General features: G+C 41.1%; 1 protein-coding gene across 5 annotated transcripts in view; it reads left to right on the forward strand.

Annotated features, from left to right (window-relative positions):
- Positions 1 to 19,182, forward strand: part of mtmr4 (myotubularin related protein 4) — a 41,724-nt gene that overhangs the window by 5,791 nt on the left and 16,751 nt on the right. For 2 of the 5 annotated variants that reach the window (XM_084941688.1, XM_084941689.1), the window contains exons 1-2: positions 8,485 to 8,689; positions 18,068 to 18,157. In XM_084941688.1, the coding sequence (XP_084797814.1) occupies positions 8,645 to 8,689; positions 18,068 to 18,157 (135 nt within the window). In that variant the 5' untranslated portion in view covers positions 8,485 to 8,644. Of the gene's footprint in view, positions 1 to 8,483; positions 8,690 to 18,067; positions 18,158 to 19,182 lie in introns of those variants that run through there. The other 3 variants (XM_084941686.1, XM_084941687.1, XM_084941685.1) reach the window with 2 other exon arrangements.

The raw sequence follows: 19,182 nt of genomic DNA on the forward strand, positions 1-19,182 counted from the left end.
ATGAAAGTGCTATGTAGCACCTAACAGATGTTACAAGTCTTTGATGTAGCTTGTTGCCACGTGGCCCTCGTACAACTGTGTTTTGGAGTACACTAAAACCTGTTGGCGTCCTATTTACATGAAGGAGCTCAGCGCATTACATGTGGCATTTCAGAATATGAGAAGCACGAGTCTGAACAAGGCAATGAGCATTTAGTTCTCTAAGAGCTGAATGCTCACTCTCAATGTAGATTAAAATGCTCTCAGTGTAGCCAAGTGGTGAAGGTGTCTACTTCAGTAAATGCTGAATAGGGATATGTCTGTTTATCTTCTGTTTGCCCTCTAGTGGATACTATTGGCTACTCATTTCTGTGGTTTAACTGAGACTAAATGGTTTCTTTGTGTTATGTAAGGTCACAACAGTAATTGGTATAAAAAAGATGGAGGTGGAATTGTGCTGCTTCAAGCTTCTACATGCATTTTTGTTTTGAATCTGTTTTTGCTGAGTCTCACATTTTGCGGTTCTTTGTCTAATCGCACTGCAGATGTTGGCCTGAGGGTTTTAATTCTATTGGAGTACAGAAAATTTAACACAGATCTGAGACTATTTGTGGATAACAGTACTACATGTATTTGAAATGAGCCATGCGACTGTGTATTTTAGTCCTAATTTAACCTGATTAGTGAGTACAGCATATTATTTTCAGATGTTAAGACATGCAGAGCTTCTCAATTTAAGGAGATCCATAACCTTTAGGAGTTTAAGTATCCAGTATACAAAATGCATTCGTAATTTTCTTTTTTTTCTTATTTTTAATTAATTGCTCCATCATAGAGAGTAATTTAGGACACCCTTAGTCACCTGATGGGCCGTCTGCTTGTGCCTTGTCGGGCAGTGAATGGGCTTCAGAGTAAATGGTGCCTTAAAAGAGCGGAAGCAGCAACCAAATGAGTGACAAATTCCTCTTGAAACTAATGGGAACCACTTTTATGGGACAGACATAGAAAGTGTAACAGGAGGATACATATCCCAAGGTTCTGGTCAAATGGGTCCACAGAATGTCACTGTGGCTGGATGCCCAACTCCCAGCCTTTTTATGAGAGCCCTGGGCTTAATTGATGGCATAGCTGATGAACAAACAATGTGCCCACAGGAGCATAAAATGAGGATGCAGAGCTTCGCTGTCTTGGGTTGAAGAGTGTTTATGCATTTATAGGAAAGCTAACCTCTTCTTGGTTTGGGTGTGGTCAGAGGTATGCACTGCATGTGTAATCAAAGGCTCAAACTGTTATCAGGTGGCATGATCACACCCTAGAATGTTTCAGATCAGCCTAAGCAGTATTTGAAGTACAACTGTGATTTACAGATGTGTACATGATGGTAGTGTTCGATCAAATATGAAATTGTAATCGTTACTGTGCATGTTAAGAAACTACATTAATGGGACCTTTTTAAGTTGCCCAGTGGCCACAGTTAGGGAGGACAGATGGGAGTATCATTACCTTTTTGAGCTAAGGGTTATATTCTCAGGTGAGATTGTGAGACAGTTGTTCCTCAGGTAATATGATCCTTTTTAATCCTCTATGTGAAGCAGTGTTTAATTGCTTCCCAGCCTTGAGCTTGCTTTTTTTCCGTCCACTGAAACAAAATGGGAAATATTGAGCTCATGTTGTTGTCCACTCATGCTATTGCATTGTTAGCAAGATAATGGGAGCACGGAAACAGGTACGGCAGGATTGCCAGGATCTGCCTACACTGCGTGCATTGTAGTGCTACTATATAAGGGTTGTGCACAATTGGAAGGCAAAGTTAATGTGGCAGCACTATGGAAAGCCACATGATGCTCTCACTTAGGGTTGTAGTTAAAGCGAGGGCTGTTAATGATTTGAGTGCAGCCCTACTTGAAGGCACCTTTGCCTCAAACCTAATCTTGGTTAGGTTAAATCATTCTGGCTGGCTGTCTCCGGTTCCTCATTCCTACTTTTCATTCCATTCAGATAATTGTTAACTTTATTTTTTGTTCAAAGCTTTGCGTGTGTGTGTGTCCGCAACACTTCCCTTCAGAGCCTGCTTAGCTCAATCTTATTTAAGATGTTGCCTGGCAGCCAGTCAGACGTTACTCTAGTGACAAATGTCAGTGAAATGTATGGCCTACATTTATATGCCTGATGAATTATTTTAATGTTTGTAATGGATCATATTGAGCTAAATACTTGTCCAGACTGAAGTCACACTTCCAAACACTAACTGTACACCAAACCCCCATACCTCCTTGTTACTGCTTCACTACTTAAAAATTACGTGTTACTTAAGTTTCAAGTACTTTGGTTACGTCTATGAAAGGCATCCAAACACATACATGTATTTACAGAAATACTCAATTTGTGAAAATTTAGCTTCATTTGGCCCTCCTTCCCAATGCTTCGTGTCTTTTTCATATCCTGCTTCTATAGCTGTGTGTCAACATGTAGGCTGACACCCTGCATTGGTTACTGGCTGACCTCCTTTCCTAAAATACAACCTGAAACAGAGGAGCCCAAATCTGGTGCTCACTTCTACGGCTGGTTCAGCCAGTACTGGACAAGCAGAGGGAGAGAATTTATAGCTCAGTATTTGGACTCTGGACCAGTTAATGATACATTAGTCAGTAGTAATCCTAAATACATTTATTTATTTTTTTAATGGCCATAAATGAACTAAAAAGAGCTTCACAACCTGCTCAGTGAACTGATGATTCAAAACTCTTGGTTGTATATACTTTTTTTTTTTTTTTTATTTAGATATTGCCAGTCAAAAAATAACCAGGTTTTAAATAAATACATTTTCAAAGATGTACATGCTACAGTTCTAATATAAGATTTAATGATGAGTCAGAGCAGCTGGAGATCTTTAAAGTTCAGCTAAGCTCATAAAGGGAAAGCCCCCTATACTCTCAGGGGTAATGAGGTATCAAACTTATTTGGGACTTGAGTATATAAAGTCTTACACTCCCTTGCTCCACCACCACTAGAGCAGTTCATTAGGCATAAAGAAAGCTTAGACAGGACCACTCGAGCTACAATCCGAGGAGACTTGTTTATACCCTACAGACGGACAGCATTTGGGCAGAACGTCCTCTCTGTTAAGGGTGGCCACCTGTGGAACAGTCTTCCTCAACCTATTAGAGAATGCTCTACATTCAATTTGTTTAAGGCAAAGGTTAAAAACTGGTTATGGACAAATCAAGTGTGTGATCATGTATGAGTTGTATAGTTTTAATGTTTTATTTGGGAACAGAATGGTGTGTATGTGTAAGTTTGGTGATGGAGTTTTTATTATGAATGAATGATGAATTTTTATGAATTATTATGTCTATTTTTTATGCTTAAGGACAACAGATGGAAATTAGCCCTTGGCTATAATCTGGTATGTTTACATTCATGTAATTTTTTTTTTTTTTTTACATTTATGTTCATTAACATGCACTGTCCTAAATAAATAAAAAAATAAAAAAATAAAGTAGGGATGGGTATCGAAACCCAGTTCTTGTTGAGAACCGGTTCCCACTGTTTCAATTCCTTGGAATTGTTTGCCATTTTTGCAAATGATTCCCTTATCGATTCCAGTCCAGAATGACGTCACCACGTTGCGGAGCGTCATTTACCTGGCAAGAAACATGGTACCTAAGCGGCTCAAACGCTCAAAAGTTTGGTTATATTTTACGAGAACGGATGACAACAGGGCAACTTGCAATACTTGCAAAGTAGATATTTCATTTAAGGGAGGAAACATTACGAATATGCAAAAGCATTTGCTCACAAAACACGCGATAACCTTAAATGAATGTCGTGTTTTTAATTCCGCTCCGGACTCGTAAATCTCAACGCAGCAGCAGCGGTAACGTTTGCACATCCTCTCCCATTAATGCGGCAGGTAAATAATCAACTAACACTGCATACTATGTTAGCACGATCTGCCTTATTACAAAACCTGCCATTACTGTGCATTTAGGTGACCATGATGAGAGAGACAGAGTCTGGCTGGCTCAGATGCTGGCAGTTCTTGCTGTAGTCTACCGTTAGCGTCTCCTTTCAGGCCAGGATAGACGAATGTCACCGAGCAGTGACTAAGTTTGTGGTCAAAGGCTTGCACCCACTTGCCTCAGCAGATGCCCCCGATTTTTGGTAAGTGAATGTGTTTAATTGTAGGCAGGGACATTACTGGATATTCTTGTGTAATTGCTACAGAATAATTTATATTATACTTTGTTATTGCTACAGAAGAATATTTATTTTATTATTTTACATTTACAATTTTTTTTCCTGGGGACCCTGTGACACCCCATTGAAGAGCCATAGGCTGTGGATCTCTTAAGATCTCACTGTTGGGTTTGTAAGGCCATGTTACTCCTAAATTTCTATCTTGTTCAAAGAGAAGATATAAAACAAAGTTCTAAGCTAATCGATCTTAGTGTTCTCCTTTTTTAAAAAAGAATCGATAAGAGAATCGATAAAGAATCGAATTGTTAAACAGAATCGAAATCGGAATCGTGAAAATCTTATCAATACCCATCCCTGGACTTGAGAAGTCTTAATCATTGGGATTTTGGAAAGGAAAGAAATCGCTTTAGACTGAGTTGCTAAGCAGACATCAGAAAACTTGGTGTAGCTCCTAGAGTGTACCACCTTCTTCCCCAAAGCCATGAATGTGTGATAAAGCTACAGTGAGAGGGGCACGTGTTTGGGCTTAGCTGTAATGTTGTATTTCACTTCTTCATTCCACTGGTGGAAAATAAATGTAATGGGCCACAGTTTCAAACCGTGACATGCAAATGGTTCTCGGTAAGGTTTTGTTTAATTTATGGAGGTGGATCTTATAGCAGCAGATGCATGCTCCCATTAACGTGATGAAATGGAAACCATTCTGCACACAAGTAGATTGCATTACTTCTTCTCTGCTTTCTTTCCCATAGTCTCTACAGACTGTATGCATTACATTAGATAAAGCTTATAGACCTATATAGAACAGAATAACCTAGAATAATCTACTGCATTGATCGATTTAATATGTAACCTCGGGCAGCTTGTCTATTGTTGTATAAACAGTGTCATGGACATTGAGATCTTCTTCCTATAAAAGACTTGCAGAAGAAGCCAAACTGTTTGATGTGCAGGGGAAATATGATTGAATTCCAAGTGGGAATGTCTTGTTTCTACATTGTCAAAGTCTGTGAAATCACCTTAGGCATTAATTCCAATATCATGTTGGACCTCTCCTCCTTGGCTCTTGACGGAAGCGGTCGCACTTTCTCCTTCTCCCTCTCCTTCTCCCTTATCTTTCCTGCTTGGCTTCTCATGTCTTTTGTATAGTCTCACTTATTCTCTAACCCTAAGAGAGTCTCCCAGACTTGTTCTCTAAAAACATAAAGAAGAATTATGGATTTGATCAACTGCTCCCTTAACGGAATTGACACCCTCCTGGGCTTGGGAGAGCCCGATTGTCCTACGGAGACGTTTGCTGCCAGATACTCGATGGTCGGTTGCGTCGTGTGTCTGGCAACACTCTCGATGGAGGACTTTGAACGACATCTACCAATTCTGAACTACGGTAACAGAGTTCTGGCTGATTGGAGGTGGCTCGGACCTGGCTTATCGAAGAATAAGAAGTGGCTACAGCTGTTCAAAATCCCACAAGGCTGGCCAACATGATAGACGATGGGCAGGGCTGTGAGTGCTCAGACTGTTTTTTTTGTTTTTTGTTTTTTGTTTTTTTTAACGCAATATGGATAAGATCTTGGAGAAGCTCATGGCTCTGCTATATGGATAACATCTTGAAGAAGAACAATGTGAATTGAGAGACCTGGTGGCCAGTGACGGACATTAGACCAAATTGTAAGCAGTTTGTTCGCACTAACCAAAACAACTACCATCTTCATCTCATGTGGCCCCCCTGGATGTTCAAGGCAAAAGCTGACGGGAATAAAAATTCTCCCTAGATAATAAGACTGACTCTCTCCCTCCTCATTCGAGGTCACCCGTGTCGACCGAAGATTGTTGACTTTTGCTTAACCGGGTGAAGGGACACTTTCTCTCGGTTGAACACGGAACACACACGCACATATACGCACATATACGCATGTACACTGACACAGACCTACACTCACTCCCTGTTGGAACGCAGTCTGGGGGGAGTTCTTTTTTTCTCCTTGTCTTTCGTCATGTTGTGCATTTTCCATTGTTGTTAGGTTCCGGACCGCTGCTTGTGCGGCTGACCGGCCAGCTACCTAGCCTGACCTGTCTCCCCAATGTGATGTTTGTGTATTGTATGTACGATCGGGAAGGTCAGTCTCTTAATTGCCCCTTGGGGATAAATAAAGTCTTCTGAATCCTGAATGATCCTGAATGTTCATCAGCTCAAGTCCATGTCAGTCATTGTATTCCTGAAATATGTATTCATGCCTCATAAACAGCTGAGTTCTGTCTGCTGGAAGGAGACGCAAGCATCCTTAGGAGAAGCTTCTCCTCAGTGTTCACATTTGGATAGGATTCCAAATGTTAACGCTTAGAACAATTCAAAACCTAGCAGGTGTCAGCATGGCAGTTGTAAGCCCTACTTCTGCCTCTGAGGTTCAAGCTCTCGCCACTAACCGTTGCAGACAGCATACTTTACTCTCTGCTTTCAAAAGCCTAGAACTATGTTGTTCTCTTGGTAGAGAGATAATCAAAATCTAACATTGCCAAAGTGGTGCTTAAGCACGAGAAATGTTGACCATGCAATGACCCAGAGCCAAGGACATTAACACCAATTACTGGGCTTCACATGTATTTGCTGCAGATGCATTTCAGGCTGCATTCTCTCACTGATATTAGGACACAATCCACTGTTATCAAAATTATGTTCTCAAGGCAGAAAGTAAACAAATTTAAAGTACATATTCTATATATGTACACACAGTGTATACAGGATTGCATCTATAGTTTTATGAAGCTGCCTGTGAAAATGGCCTTCAGTGTTTATAAATGTGTTAGAACTGCATGGGTGCAAATGTAACAATATTAGGGATACCTCCCTGTTAAAATACAGACTTCCTGATCATATTGTAGCTACCAGCACACTGCATTACAACCGGCTTCCTAGTTTCAGTTATATCCATCCAATATCCAGGCATATGTAAATGTGTGGACCTCATGATCCACGGTTTCAGCATTGATTTAACTTCCTTTGTAAAGTCAGTGAATAAGACTTATGTCTCTGCACCAGCTGTACACTGTCAGCTGAAGCAGTTCACTTAATACACTTGTGTTGATGGTTTCTTTACACAAATTGCACTTAAGGGCAATAAACATTTACCCCCATGTGGAAATTCATCCTGTTAAAATGAGGCAGCACCTTTTGCTGGTGAAATTAATCCTATTTAATAGTGCTGTGTTTAGCTTATGCTGCATGTACTGCGTTATGCTTGTTACGTAATGTGGGGTCATACAGCTGTAGGTGAGTGGCTGTCACGACTCTAACAGGAAGGAGGTTGGAGTAAGAGGGAGGAAGAGCTACGTCTCGCCTAGAAGTGTATGTGCAATCAGTGTCCTTCCTTGATATGATACAGTGACGTGTAGGATTTATAGTATCTAAAATTGTTTCAGGATAATGTGACAATGACACTCGGAAGTGGGGAAGAATGTCTGTAAAATGCTGTGTCACCAGCAATCTCTGCATCCACCGTCTCTTCTTGTTGCCCTCCCTCCCTCTGTTCTCTGCCACGTATTTGCCTTCTGCGCTACATCAGTAGCTGCTAGTGTGACCGTTTTGTGATGGGATACTGTCCCAACAGTGGGATGCGTTGTGTCTCTCTGTTGTTGGCTTCAGGTTGTGCATTCTTTTTGGGGGCATTTTTTGCGCATACAGCTATCAGTAAACTGTGTGTGTTTGAGCCACAGCGTACTGCAGTCCGTGGCAATCGGAGCATCTTATGGTGGTCAGCGATGCACTCGAGGCTTTACCACCTTGTTGCTGAGGGAGAAGCATATTTCTGAAGGGATGTTGGTGAAGGGTGAACAAGGAGGAGGTGGGGGGAGGAGGAGGAAGAGATGAGAAGGAGATGGGGAGAAATGCGAGCATGCGAATGTGAGAGAGGGAGGGAGGGAGGTAGATGCGCATGCAGAGGGTGGAGCTTAGCATCAGGCAGTTCCCTCCGTCTTCCTTTCTCTCCTGTTTTCTCTTCTCACAGTTTCCCCTGATCCACATCGCTGGGCACATCTGCAGTCATTTCAACTCTTCTGCTTTCGTCTCACTTGTAACTCAGCTGATCCACTGGACTGCTGCACCTCTCTGTACTGTTTTTCCAATTTTTTTTGTATGGACTATCATCCTTTTTGCCAGCAGTGCAACAGGGGCTGTCTTCAGACACCAGCGTGCACCCCTTTCTGGGAGTGGTGGGGGGGTGGGGTGGGGTGGGATCCTGACTTAGAACCAGGGCTGCTGTGTTGTCCCACAGAACCTCTAGATAAGGGGCAAACCTGCAAAAGCTGCGGGGGGGGTGGGAAGCGGGGTGACAGGCAGAGGGGGTCGAAGCAAACGAAGGGTGGAGAGGCTCAGAAGAAGAATGGTTATGCCGGCTCCTCGTGCTCTGGTCGTGCTGCTCCTCCGTAGGCTGCGTGTCATTCAGGCACAGTCCTGCCTCTCCTCGACATGAGCCTCGCAGTAAGGGTGTCCTGCTCCATGCTCAACTGCTTTGTAAGTGTTTCATTTGTTTCTGATGGGTGTGTTTTAGGGCCCTCCTCTCTCTATCTCATCCGCCTGTGTGTTTCTGCCTCCCTTCCAGGTAGTGGAGGGTGGGGGGTGCTGCTCGACACACGAGCGCTGCAGTTATTAAGTAACAGCAGTAACTTGATATAAATAATTGAATTATCTCAGAATGTTCTAGAGTACGAGGCGATGAAAAGGTGCTTCTATTGCTGTCATCACTCACCTCTGTCGGATGGACAGCTTTGAGCTGCTGGTATGTTGACTGACGGGGAGGAGAGGGGGGTGCTGAGCTGCCGGGACTAGGATGGGTAAGATGTTTTCATGCATTCACTGTTGCAGTCCCGGAGCGCCAAAGTGTTCACTGCAGTGAAGGTCCTGCTTTGAGTTAGGATGTACATGGGCTATGAGGAAGAGGCATGTAGAACAGGTGTTTGTTTTTGTTTATGCCTTGAGATGGTAAAGAAAAGGTTGACAACCATGGATGTTGACCTCTGACCCCCTCAAGGTTAGCAGGTAATGAGCACAGGCAGTACAATGTGGCCATTAACTGCTAACCTTCAGGAGGTCAGCTTTTCAACTACGCATTAAATCAAATCACACTTTCCTGCCAAGAGTCCCATGTTAGTAGCCACCTAAAGTTCTTTTTTTGAGGCTGATATAAACAATGTCTGGTAAGATACCCAGTAAATAAAAAAAAATACATCTTCATACACATAAATGCCAGTAATTTGAGATAAACATTGTTAAAAAATGACACTTACCTTTGAAGCCAGCAGACTTTCCATAGCCAGACTTTCTTTGTGTTAGCTATTTTGTCACTAGTATGAGGACAGTAGTTATCAACTTTCTTTGTTAACTCAGACTTTCTGTTTCATGCTCACATAAAAGGGGGTGTTTGGATTTTACTTTCTTCCCATACAAAATGGGCAGATCAAGAGCCAGCTGCTTTGGCCAGAGACATTATCAGAGGAACAGGTGATGAAACTTTTTAAAGGATATTTAAAAGAAAACAGCAAAGGAAATACAGGTGGTGAAAATAATCATTAATCTTGTGAATTCATAGGTGAACGTGTTTATTTTCACCACTCGGTGAAACTTAATTACTCGCAAATTATAAAGCTAGCATTCTTTCAGCTATCACACTTTGAGTATGTGATCGATAAAAGAGTCAGTGAAATTTTAGCCCTTCCACGTTTTATAATATAATATAATATAATATAATATAAAAAATGTTACTTAGCACCAAGAAAGCATCAGTAGTTTTGCAGGTATAACACATCTAGAGGGAAAGATGTATTTCAAAAACTTTCATGGAAATGACAAGTTGGACAAAATATTTTTCTTCAAAAACTACAAATGTGAACCTTTTGAAAGTTTTGGGAACTATGAAATATGAAAATGAGACATTTCTAGCCTCTGGGACACATGCAAGTCTGTACTAGTATTTCATAGTGATCCATAGTGTTTCAGATGGTTCAGCCACAGTAGAGGACTGGCATGCTGAGATCCTTTCAGGATTATCACATATATTTCACCTAGAGATTTATCAAGCTATTCCTCTGTTTCTTTATACAATACAGATTCCAAAAAAGATTTTAATAATACTAGCGAAAATTATATTGTCACAATTTTTCTTAAAGAAAGCTTTGTTTGAAAAGCTGTCAGGTAGGAAGAGTGCAGCTGCTCATTCTCCCTCTACTTTCTCTGTGAACAGATGTAGCCAGGCGTTCCACAATTTATGATCTCTCTCCAATATGTCTGTGACGCAGCTGAGTCGGCACTTCTCCTGCGTCAGTGTCTGTATAATTTAGTATCCCCATCCTTTGTTGCTTAAGTGGATCAGAGCGCTGTCAGTCTTCTCCTGTGGAAGGAGGCTCCATCATTTTCATCATGGCCACCATTGTTGTGATCCCGCAGTTGCGGGGGCATCTTCAGTTACTATTCTAATGTACAATGTGTAATGTTGTCTGCAGTAAATGGAACTATAAACATATAATTGAATTGGATAAGATTTTTCCATGACTCAGATTCTATTATTCCCACTAGTTAAATAAATCAGCAGTGTAAGTAAAGCCAAAAGCTTATTGGGGGATGTGCCTTTAGGCTGTATCAGGCTGTATGCTAACTCTCTGCCTAATGCCAAGGTGGAAATAAACGGTAAACAGACTTTGTGTTATGACCCCCGAGGAAGACAACACAACAGAGATGAGGGACTGGGGAAAAAAAGCAAAGTGCGTAGCAAGTTATTGAAAGGAAAGGTACTTAATTTGTATTTGTTGTCTCAGTACAGCCATACCAAACCAAAGTCTGTACTAACCTATGTGAACGTTTATGCAAACCTTTTTTGGGATAATGCCAGCCAGTTTATTATATTGCTTCGTGTTTCACCAATATAGACAACCACCTCTGTACCCTAAATCAGCGGTCTCCAACCTTTTTTGCGCCACGGACCGGTTTATGCCCGACAATATTTTCATGGACCGGCCTTTAAGGTGTCGCGGATAAATACAACAAAATAAAAGTAGTACCGGTACCGAAAAAAGAAGATTTATTCATAACACACATGAAAAGACCCAGGAAAACCGAGTTAACGATAAAAACGATAACAAAATGACGCTAAAAACCGATAAAAACCCTGAAAACCACACATTTCACACCTGAGCCTCAACTCTCGCGGCCCGGTACCAAACGACTCACGGACCGGTACCGGTCCGAGGCCCAGGGGTTGGGGACCGCTGCCCTAAATAATGAGTTTTGACACTCCAGTATGTATGAATAAAGACGTGGTTTGATGATCATTAGAATATTTTCCGGGCTTTTCCTAGGGTAGCTGCACAGGCAGAAAACAGCTCATTTCTGATGCCAGAAATAAAACAGAATGACACCCAGTCATTCTGTTTTAAAGACAGGCCTGAAATATGGCAGAAACCACTCAGTTCAGAACAGACCGTCAAGGGTTACTCCTAGAAGACTTTCAAGGGGTAAAGAGTTAAAGGGAAAACTAACACAAAGGTGTCTCAGTAAGGGCTTTTGCCACCATAACCCTTTTCCTCATTTGGTGTTTTGAAAGTCAAACCATTCAGTGATGCCTCATGTCCTGTGGATATGGGCATTGTCTTCCTGGAAGAGGATAGAAATGTTTAAGGGGCGTCCATACAGATAGTGACAAGAGACTGTGGAATGTCGATCAACTGCACCATCTTCAAGAGGCAACAGGCAAAGTGACAGTTAAATGTGAAAGTTAAATTTTCAACTTGAAGGCAATCAGTCGACTTGACTACCAGTTTGAGTGACAGATACCACTGGTTGATAAGTAGGGCAAATACCACAAAGTAAAGTGCAACAAACAAATCACTTAATATGTTAATGGCCCACTCAGGAGGACTTTTTATAGATTAGCAGTGACTTGTCCTGTAAGTGTGTCTAAACCAGAACACCAACATGTCCCTCGCAAGACATCAGAGCCATCAGACACCTAGACTGTCAGGGCCATCGGTACATGCTTTTGCTTTAAGTCGCTTGTTTGTGTGTTTACCTTGATGGATTTGTTCTTACTGTGCTACAAAGTGTTACTCCAACTTTGTGCATTTTGGATGAATTCTATTCACGTAAAGAAAACTCTGCCCAGTTTATTTTTTTCAGTACTTGGAGTACTGCCCAGTTATAACACAAAAATGGGATTGATTGTTTAGAACACAGTGATCGATTGAACATTAATGTAGGCGGCGATGGGACAAGGAGAAAGAAATGTATTTAGAGAGATTTGTCATAGTCTGCCATCTTTGATCTTGACTTTTTTACTTAGAATCTGCTCCCTAGCTCTACTCAGAAAAATATCTTTGGTCTGGTTATTTTTAATGTTTATATAAAATGTTTTTCATTCTGCCCTGTCTCTGCACCCTCTGCCTGCAGTCATTTTCGTCCTTTTTCCCCTCGCTTTTTTATTTAGAATCATCGTTTAATATATTTATCATGTCCAACACGGCAAATGACTGAACAGTTAAAAGCAGAGATGTAAGTGCGTGTTGTCCACATATTCAGGAGGTCACCTCGGCATCCTGTAGTGCTTCTCTAATCCGAAAAACTCTGGGACAAAGCACCAGTCAGATTAAGTAAATAATCTGGTGAGTAAGGACAGCAAATTGTTAGAAAAAGCTTTTGGGTGAAAGGGCCTCTAAAAAGAGGCTGTCGTATCCATGGAAACCAGACATTTATTCATGAACACTGTGCCAATGTCTCTTTCACTTTGTCTACCTATTCTGTCCTGTTTCCATTTGCATACATGCAGGACCGTTTTCACACATGCTTTCCCCAGAGAAGTAAAACTTGGAAAAAGCGACTGTGCATTATTCCCTCCACATGCACACTGCTAATCTGCCTTGCCACGGCTGTCTCGTTGGCTGCTACAGTAGCTGATATCATAGCTGATACTGTTTTGGTTATTATTGTTATCTTGATGTTTCATGTGCTATCAACTCTGACATTTATATTTGGTAAATGCACGGAGGCGTATGCGCGCATGCCTGTCAGCTCCAGCTTTTTGAGCTGGTTGGACAAAGGTGGGGGAGGGTGCGCAGGCTCGCAGCAGTGACGAAGCAAAAACGTGTCGGGCACAGGACAAGCTGTGCTCCATCTTTGGGAGCTGTTTAGAAGTGAGAGCATCCCTGTTTTCCTTTAATCTTCTGTAAGCTGATTGTCTGCTTGTGGAAACAAAAATCACAATGTGGACAAAATAAACCCCCTCCAAAAAAGTCTCCAAATGTAATGATGGTTTTTAAAGCTAGGTCTCTAAGTATCATCTTTGTGCAAAGAATCTATGAAGCTGAAATGTGCATATATCCATGTTTCATGTAGTTCAATGAGTCTGTTCCTGTGGTATTTAAATCTATTGCTGTTAATATAAGCTAATAGCAGTAGCTCATCAGGTAGTGTCTTGTGCTTCTAGGGCAACACATACACAACTTTTAGTTAGCTCTTCTTGTCTTTAAAGTACATCGTGTACTTGTGGGAATCAGAGAAATGCTGTGTCAGAGCTCTGCAAGAGAAAAGTATAAATGTGGCCAAGAGTCTACCAGGTAATGCTGCCTGGGGTATTTGGAAACCAAACCAGATTAGATGGATTGTTGATGGGAGATGAAAGTGTGTGGCTGTGGTCCAAGTGTGTTTGCTTTTTTTTTTTTTTTTGTAAGATATTATGATGTAAATTGACACATTTTTACAGGAAAAACTGATTTGGAGGTTGGTTTTGGTTAACTTTAGAGTAATTGATTGTAATTGAATTTCTCAGAGGGACTTCTATAATACTAGTGGCTGAAGTAATTTGATGTGGTGGTCGATCAGCGTGTGATGACCTCATTGGACCCTCTGACTGATGGCCACAGTCATAATACATACACCAATTCTCAGGTGAACATAAGTAATGTTGATGTTGCACAGCTGCCTCATCAGTGTGATGCCACCTGTTGGCTCAGGGTAAAAGGTCAACAGATTAGTGGGGTTGCATTTCAAAAGGATTTGGAGGAGGGGACAACCACATTCTGGGACAACCAGAATGTGTTTCTTCTTAGAGAGGCACCACGAGTTGGTGTTTTTAAACTGAGGATTTTAACATTTGATTTGGTGGAAAACGCCATTCGTGTGATACTATATAATCTTAATTACAAGCAGTCAACTGGATTGAAAACATTCATGCTAACTCTCCAAAAAGTTGATTCTGTTCATCTGGACGTAGTGTTTTGTGGGAGAAACGTTTCGTCACTCATCCAAGTGACTTCTTCAGTCTCAGCTGACTGCAGGTTTCCCCAATCTTATAAACAGTACATTTGCATAATGACTGAAACCAGCCCACTGAAGGAAGTTCAGTTCACACTATCGGAGCAGTTGAGACACATTTTTTCTAAACACCGGGTCTCTGTGTCTTTTAAACCCCAAAACACGCTGCGCCAAAAACTGGTCCACCCCAAGGATCGGGTCCCTCGACACAAACAGAGTAACATAGTGTACGCTGTTAAGTGCCAGGAGGATTGCCAGGATTTATACATCGGGGAAACCAAACAACCTCTGGCGAAGCGGATGGCACAACACAGAAGAGCTACCTCGTCAGGCCAGGACTCTACAGTCTATTCACACCTACAGGCCAGTGGACACTCACTTTCAAGGATGAGGATGTACACATCTTGGACAGGGAGGAACGCTGGTTTGAGCATGGAGTCAAGGAGGCCATTTACGTGAAAAGGGAAAGACCATCTCTGAATCGAGGAGGGGGCCTAAGGGTACATCTTTTGCCATCTTACAATGCTGTGATTGCAGCCATTCCCCAACTCTCTGTGAATGGTACTCATGGTCATTGATCAGTGGTCTTTGATCAGTGAGTTTTGGTCAGTGGTTGTTGATCAATGGTCATGAGAATTTGCATAATTAAGATTAAGGAACTGACCTCCCAGCCCATTGTTCCTTCAGTGGGCTGGTTTCAGTCATTATGCAAATGTACTGTTTATAAGATTGGGGAAACCTGCAGTCAGCTGAGACTGAAGAAGTCACTTGGATGAGTGACGAAACGTTTCTCCCACAAAACGCTACGTCCAGATGAACAGAATCAACTTTTGGAGATTTACTTACCTGGATGATTGAGAATGCATCAAGATATTCATGCTAACATTCAAGTTGTGATACCGATTCAGAGCTACTGAGAACAACAAATGAGTGTCATCATGGTGGCTTTGCTAGAATTTACATGAAAACTAAAAGGAGTTTCAACCCATTTTCTATCAGATTTCTGTTTGTTACCAAACAACAACGCACTCATTAAAGCATATTTATCTGGTCTAAATATAGATGATAATCACTGAACAGGAGTTTTTTCCTCTTTTTTCCTCAGCACACTTTACTTGATCGTTGCGTTACAAAACCACCACTCTCCCCTCATTTTGAGTGTGCATTTATATGAAGATGGAAACACAGCATTACCGTGAACGTAAAGGCAACATTTGGAGGAAACGGAGCCTGCAGTAATGCTAGATAGCACTTACCACTGGAGCAACTCATTAGGGGGTTTAAATGCCTCACATGGACACATTCACCATGACACCCACCTCTGTGGCAATCATCACCACCACTGTTTATTGCAACTTATACTATAATAAATTAACAGATGACTTTCAGTTGGGATTTATCACTTTTCTCTCCCATTATCAGACTTCTACCCCGTGCCTACCTCAAAAGGCCCTTTTTGAGAGAGGGAAAGCCCTGGTAGCTGGATATTCTCCCTTCCAAGGGTTGCCAAGAATTTGACACCTGTGCTGTTTTGTCCATGCAATACCTAAATCTAGAGCTGCATCCAGCCATCCTCTCCTGCACTGCTTAGCCACCTTGGGGTGCCAACTGTTTTCATCATCGGCCAAAAGTTTTCATCATCCATGACAGCACCTGTGCTATCACAGATGTATGTTTTTAGCTCACTGTAATTATTACCTACTGATGGAGCTATGTCACATAAGCTGAAAAATACTGCCTTGGCATTGTCATTATTACTTGTGATGTGATGCTTTTAGGAAAATGTTGGTGATTGGTGACTTGTAGGTGAGGGGTTGTCACTGTAGGGACACTATGTCCATCTGTTACCAGCCCAATGGGTGGTATGCTTATCGTGTGGTTTACTTACCAGTTTGAGCCTCCGGATTACCGATGTAACCACTGTAAACACGGCAGGAGTTCTCTGTGGTCAGACATCAGTTGGTTTCTGATATAATTCCTGAAATTTCAGCATGTCCTCCTCTTGGGATGCAGTGTTAATATGCATGGGATTTTTTTCATTTTGCTTTTTAAAATTCAATAATTTCACCTAACTGATACTTGCTGCTGTTGTGTGGTTTATTTGTTTTTTTTAAATATACTATAACTATCTTGGTGGGATGCTAGAAGATTCCGTGGATGTGATTCACAGAAATAAACCACCCAGTTAGGTCTCTATTTCTGATTTTATTATAAAACCAAAATGACACAGGGTCGTACTCAAATGGAAAAGTGAAATTCCAGCAGAGCAGTAAAGTGGCAGAAATGACACAGCACCTGAACGAGAAGGATTGGAACTTATTCGTGCTATAGCACAAAGCTAGAAAATTGTTGGACATGTACCGCACTAATGTACCATACTATATACACTATAGAGTATAGAATGGTATATTGGGGAAGATGTTAATTTGCTTAATGTGCTTACTTTTGAATTATGAAGTTTAAAAAAAAAAAGATTATAAAAAATTATTTGCAAAACATTGGTGTTTTTAGAATAGGGATTAAAGAGAATAAAAGCCAAGGGCATGTCCTTCAGTTTCATCATGTGATTGCTTTTCACCCCTTTAAGTCCAGTGATTGAAGTATGACCTGATGAACATATTTGCTCAGCCCGAGTTGGACACAGGCCTCTAAGCGTCAAGGACAGACTCGACTGCCCTCTTTGTTCCCCTCGTTCTCATCTCCGCCACTCCTTAAAGTGTTGTAGTCTAATTTTAGCCGACCATTTATTAGAAGAGAAGTGAACTTGAAAAGACTGCAGCTGTTTTTGTTTTGTTTGTTTGTAATTTCTAAGAAACTGCAGAAATATTTGCAAATCATATTTGCAATCAAAATAGTTACGTTTATTTTCTGTATGTATTTTTTTATGCCCCAAGGAACTTTTTAAACTATAGTGAAGCATGACTCATGAAAAACCTTTTTTTTTTTTTTTTTTTTTTTTAAAAAGGTAAAATCCTCAAGTTAATCACAGTATCTTTGTTTGCACTACACCCAGTCACATAGTGTACTGGTTTGTGATAGGCAGCACTGGGTATCTTTTACACTTGCAGTAACCACCTGCACTGCAGTGCCAAAGCAAACACACTGCAAACATCAAAAGTTGCATTTCTTTTTCAGCATTAGTATTCATCAGTCAGGAAAACTGTCAGTCATAAGCAAGTAATAAACATTTTAAATGGTTTGGCACATTGACCTAACACAAGGTTGTGTACTATTTTTTTTTTTTTCTTTTTCTTCTTCAAATGTACAATTTTAGGGACCTCGTAGTAAATTTTTAATCTCCTACGTGATGTCTGAGCTGGCTGCAGGAGATTGCAAAACTCTACCTGGCACGTATGAACCAATGAACTACCAGAGCCTAATGACCTGGATAAAAGCAGTGAGAATATTAACTCTGGGTTTGGTTGTATTGATTGTTTCATGTCTCTTCACATGCTTCAGTATTGCTATCAACAAATTATATGGACTTTGTGTGTTGCTTCAGTTTCTCATATGTAGTCTCACATTGATATGTTGACATGAATCACGACGGAAGTATTTATCTTTCTATCGCTGGATTGTGTTTGTGTCTGACAGGGTGAAGAGGGGCCTCCCAGTCTGGAGTACATCAAGGCCAAGGATTTGTTCCCCCAGAAGGAGCTGGTGAAGGAGGATGAAAGCCTTCAGGTGAGGTGACAACCACTTCTACAGCACGGTCCCATCTGCTCTCACGCCCAGCAACATGACTTAATATTAGAAAACCAGGAACAAGTGTGGCACTTCTAGGTTGTGACGTTATGTTAAATCTTGGTGGCTAATAAAATCAATGTTCCTCTGAAACACCCTCACCTTGACGCCTGGTCTTCTCATGATTTCCGAGATATTACTGCACAGGTCTCAACCCGACAAGCTTGAGGTCAGACATGGAAGAAGTGATGGTGATGGGGACCCAGAGGAATGCTTTTGTTTTTTTCACTGTCATGTAGCTCAACTTTTTCCTGTGCTACACACTGACAAAATTAATTAGCAATTAGAATAACAAGTATTTCCATTTGAATGCAGCAATTGCCCACACTCTCTACAGATAAAGTATCATAGAGTTCTAATAAGAAAACAAATTCTCTTCAGTAAACTTTTTTTTAAAACTGGTTCTGAATTAAGCCAGCATGTAAAGATAAGGGATATTTTTATGCAAAGCTTTAATAAGGAGAGCAGGAAGTTGTTTTGCATGTACATATGAAAGGACTGAATTGTGGCTCAGGCCTTTCTTTAAGTGCATTGGTTGTAAAGGAGCACTTGTGCTTGACCTACTTTAAAGCATTTATTTTATGAATATAAATGTAAATGTTCATATTATTAACATAAAAAGGCTAAATACATATATGTAGTTGGCCTGTTGAAGATCAACTTCTAAATACAGTAGAAATTTTACTTGAGAGGTTTGTATATGTGAGCCATACTGCAGAACAAACTACCCCAAGCTGTTCCAAAAATGTTTTACATAAATAAATTAGAAGCCGCTGCAGAGGATAAAAAGGTTCAGAAACATTTAGGTCAGTTAAGTGAGAAGGATTTCAAAGTCTGTTCCATGTGAGGATACAAGTAGCAGAACTGTGATGGCTAACTTGCGCTTGACCCTCTGGTGTTAAGCTGGCGCTCTGTGGCTGTCTGCTGGTTAATGGAGCTTAGCATCATGTGTCTGGAGCACTGGA

The sequence above is a fragment of the Perissodus microlepis genome, chromosome 10 (genome assembly GCF_051167445.1).
Source record: "Perissodus microlepis isolate ML-2025 ecotype Zambia chromosome 10, ASM5116744v1, whole genome shotgun sequence".
Classification (NCBI taxonomy): domain Eukaryota; kingdom Metazoa; phylum Chordata; class Actinopteri; order Cichliformes; family Cichlidae; genus Perissodus; species Perissodus microlepis.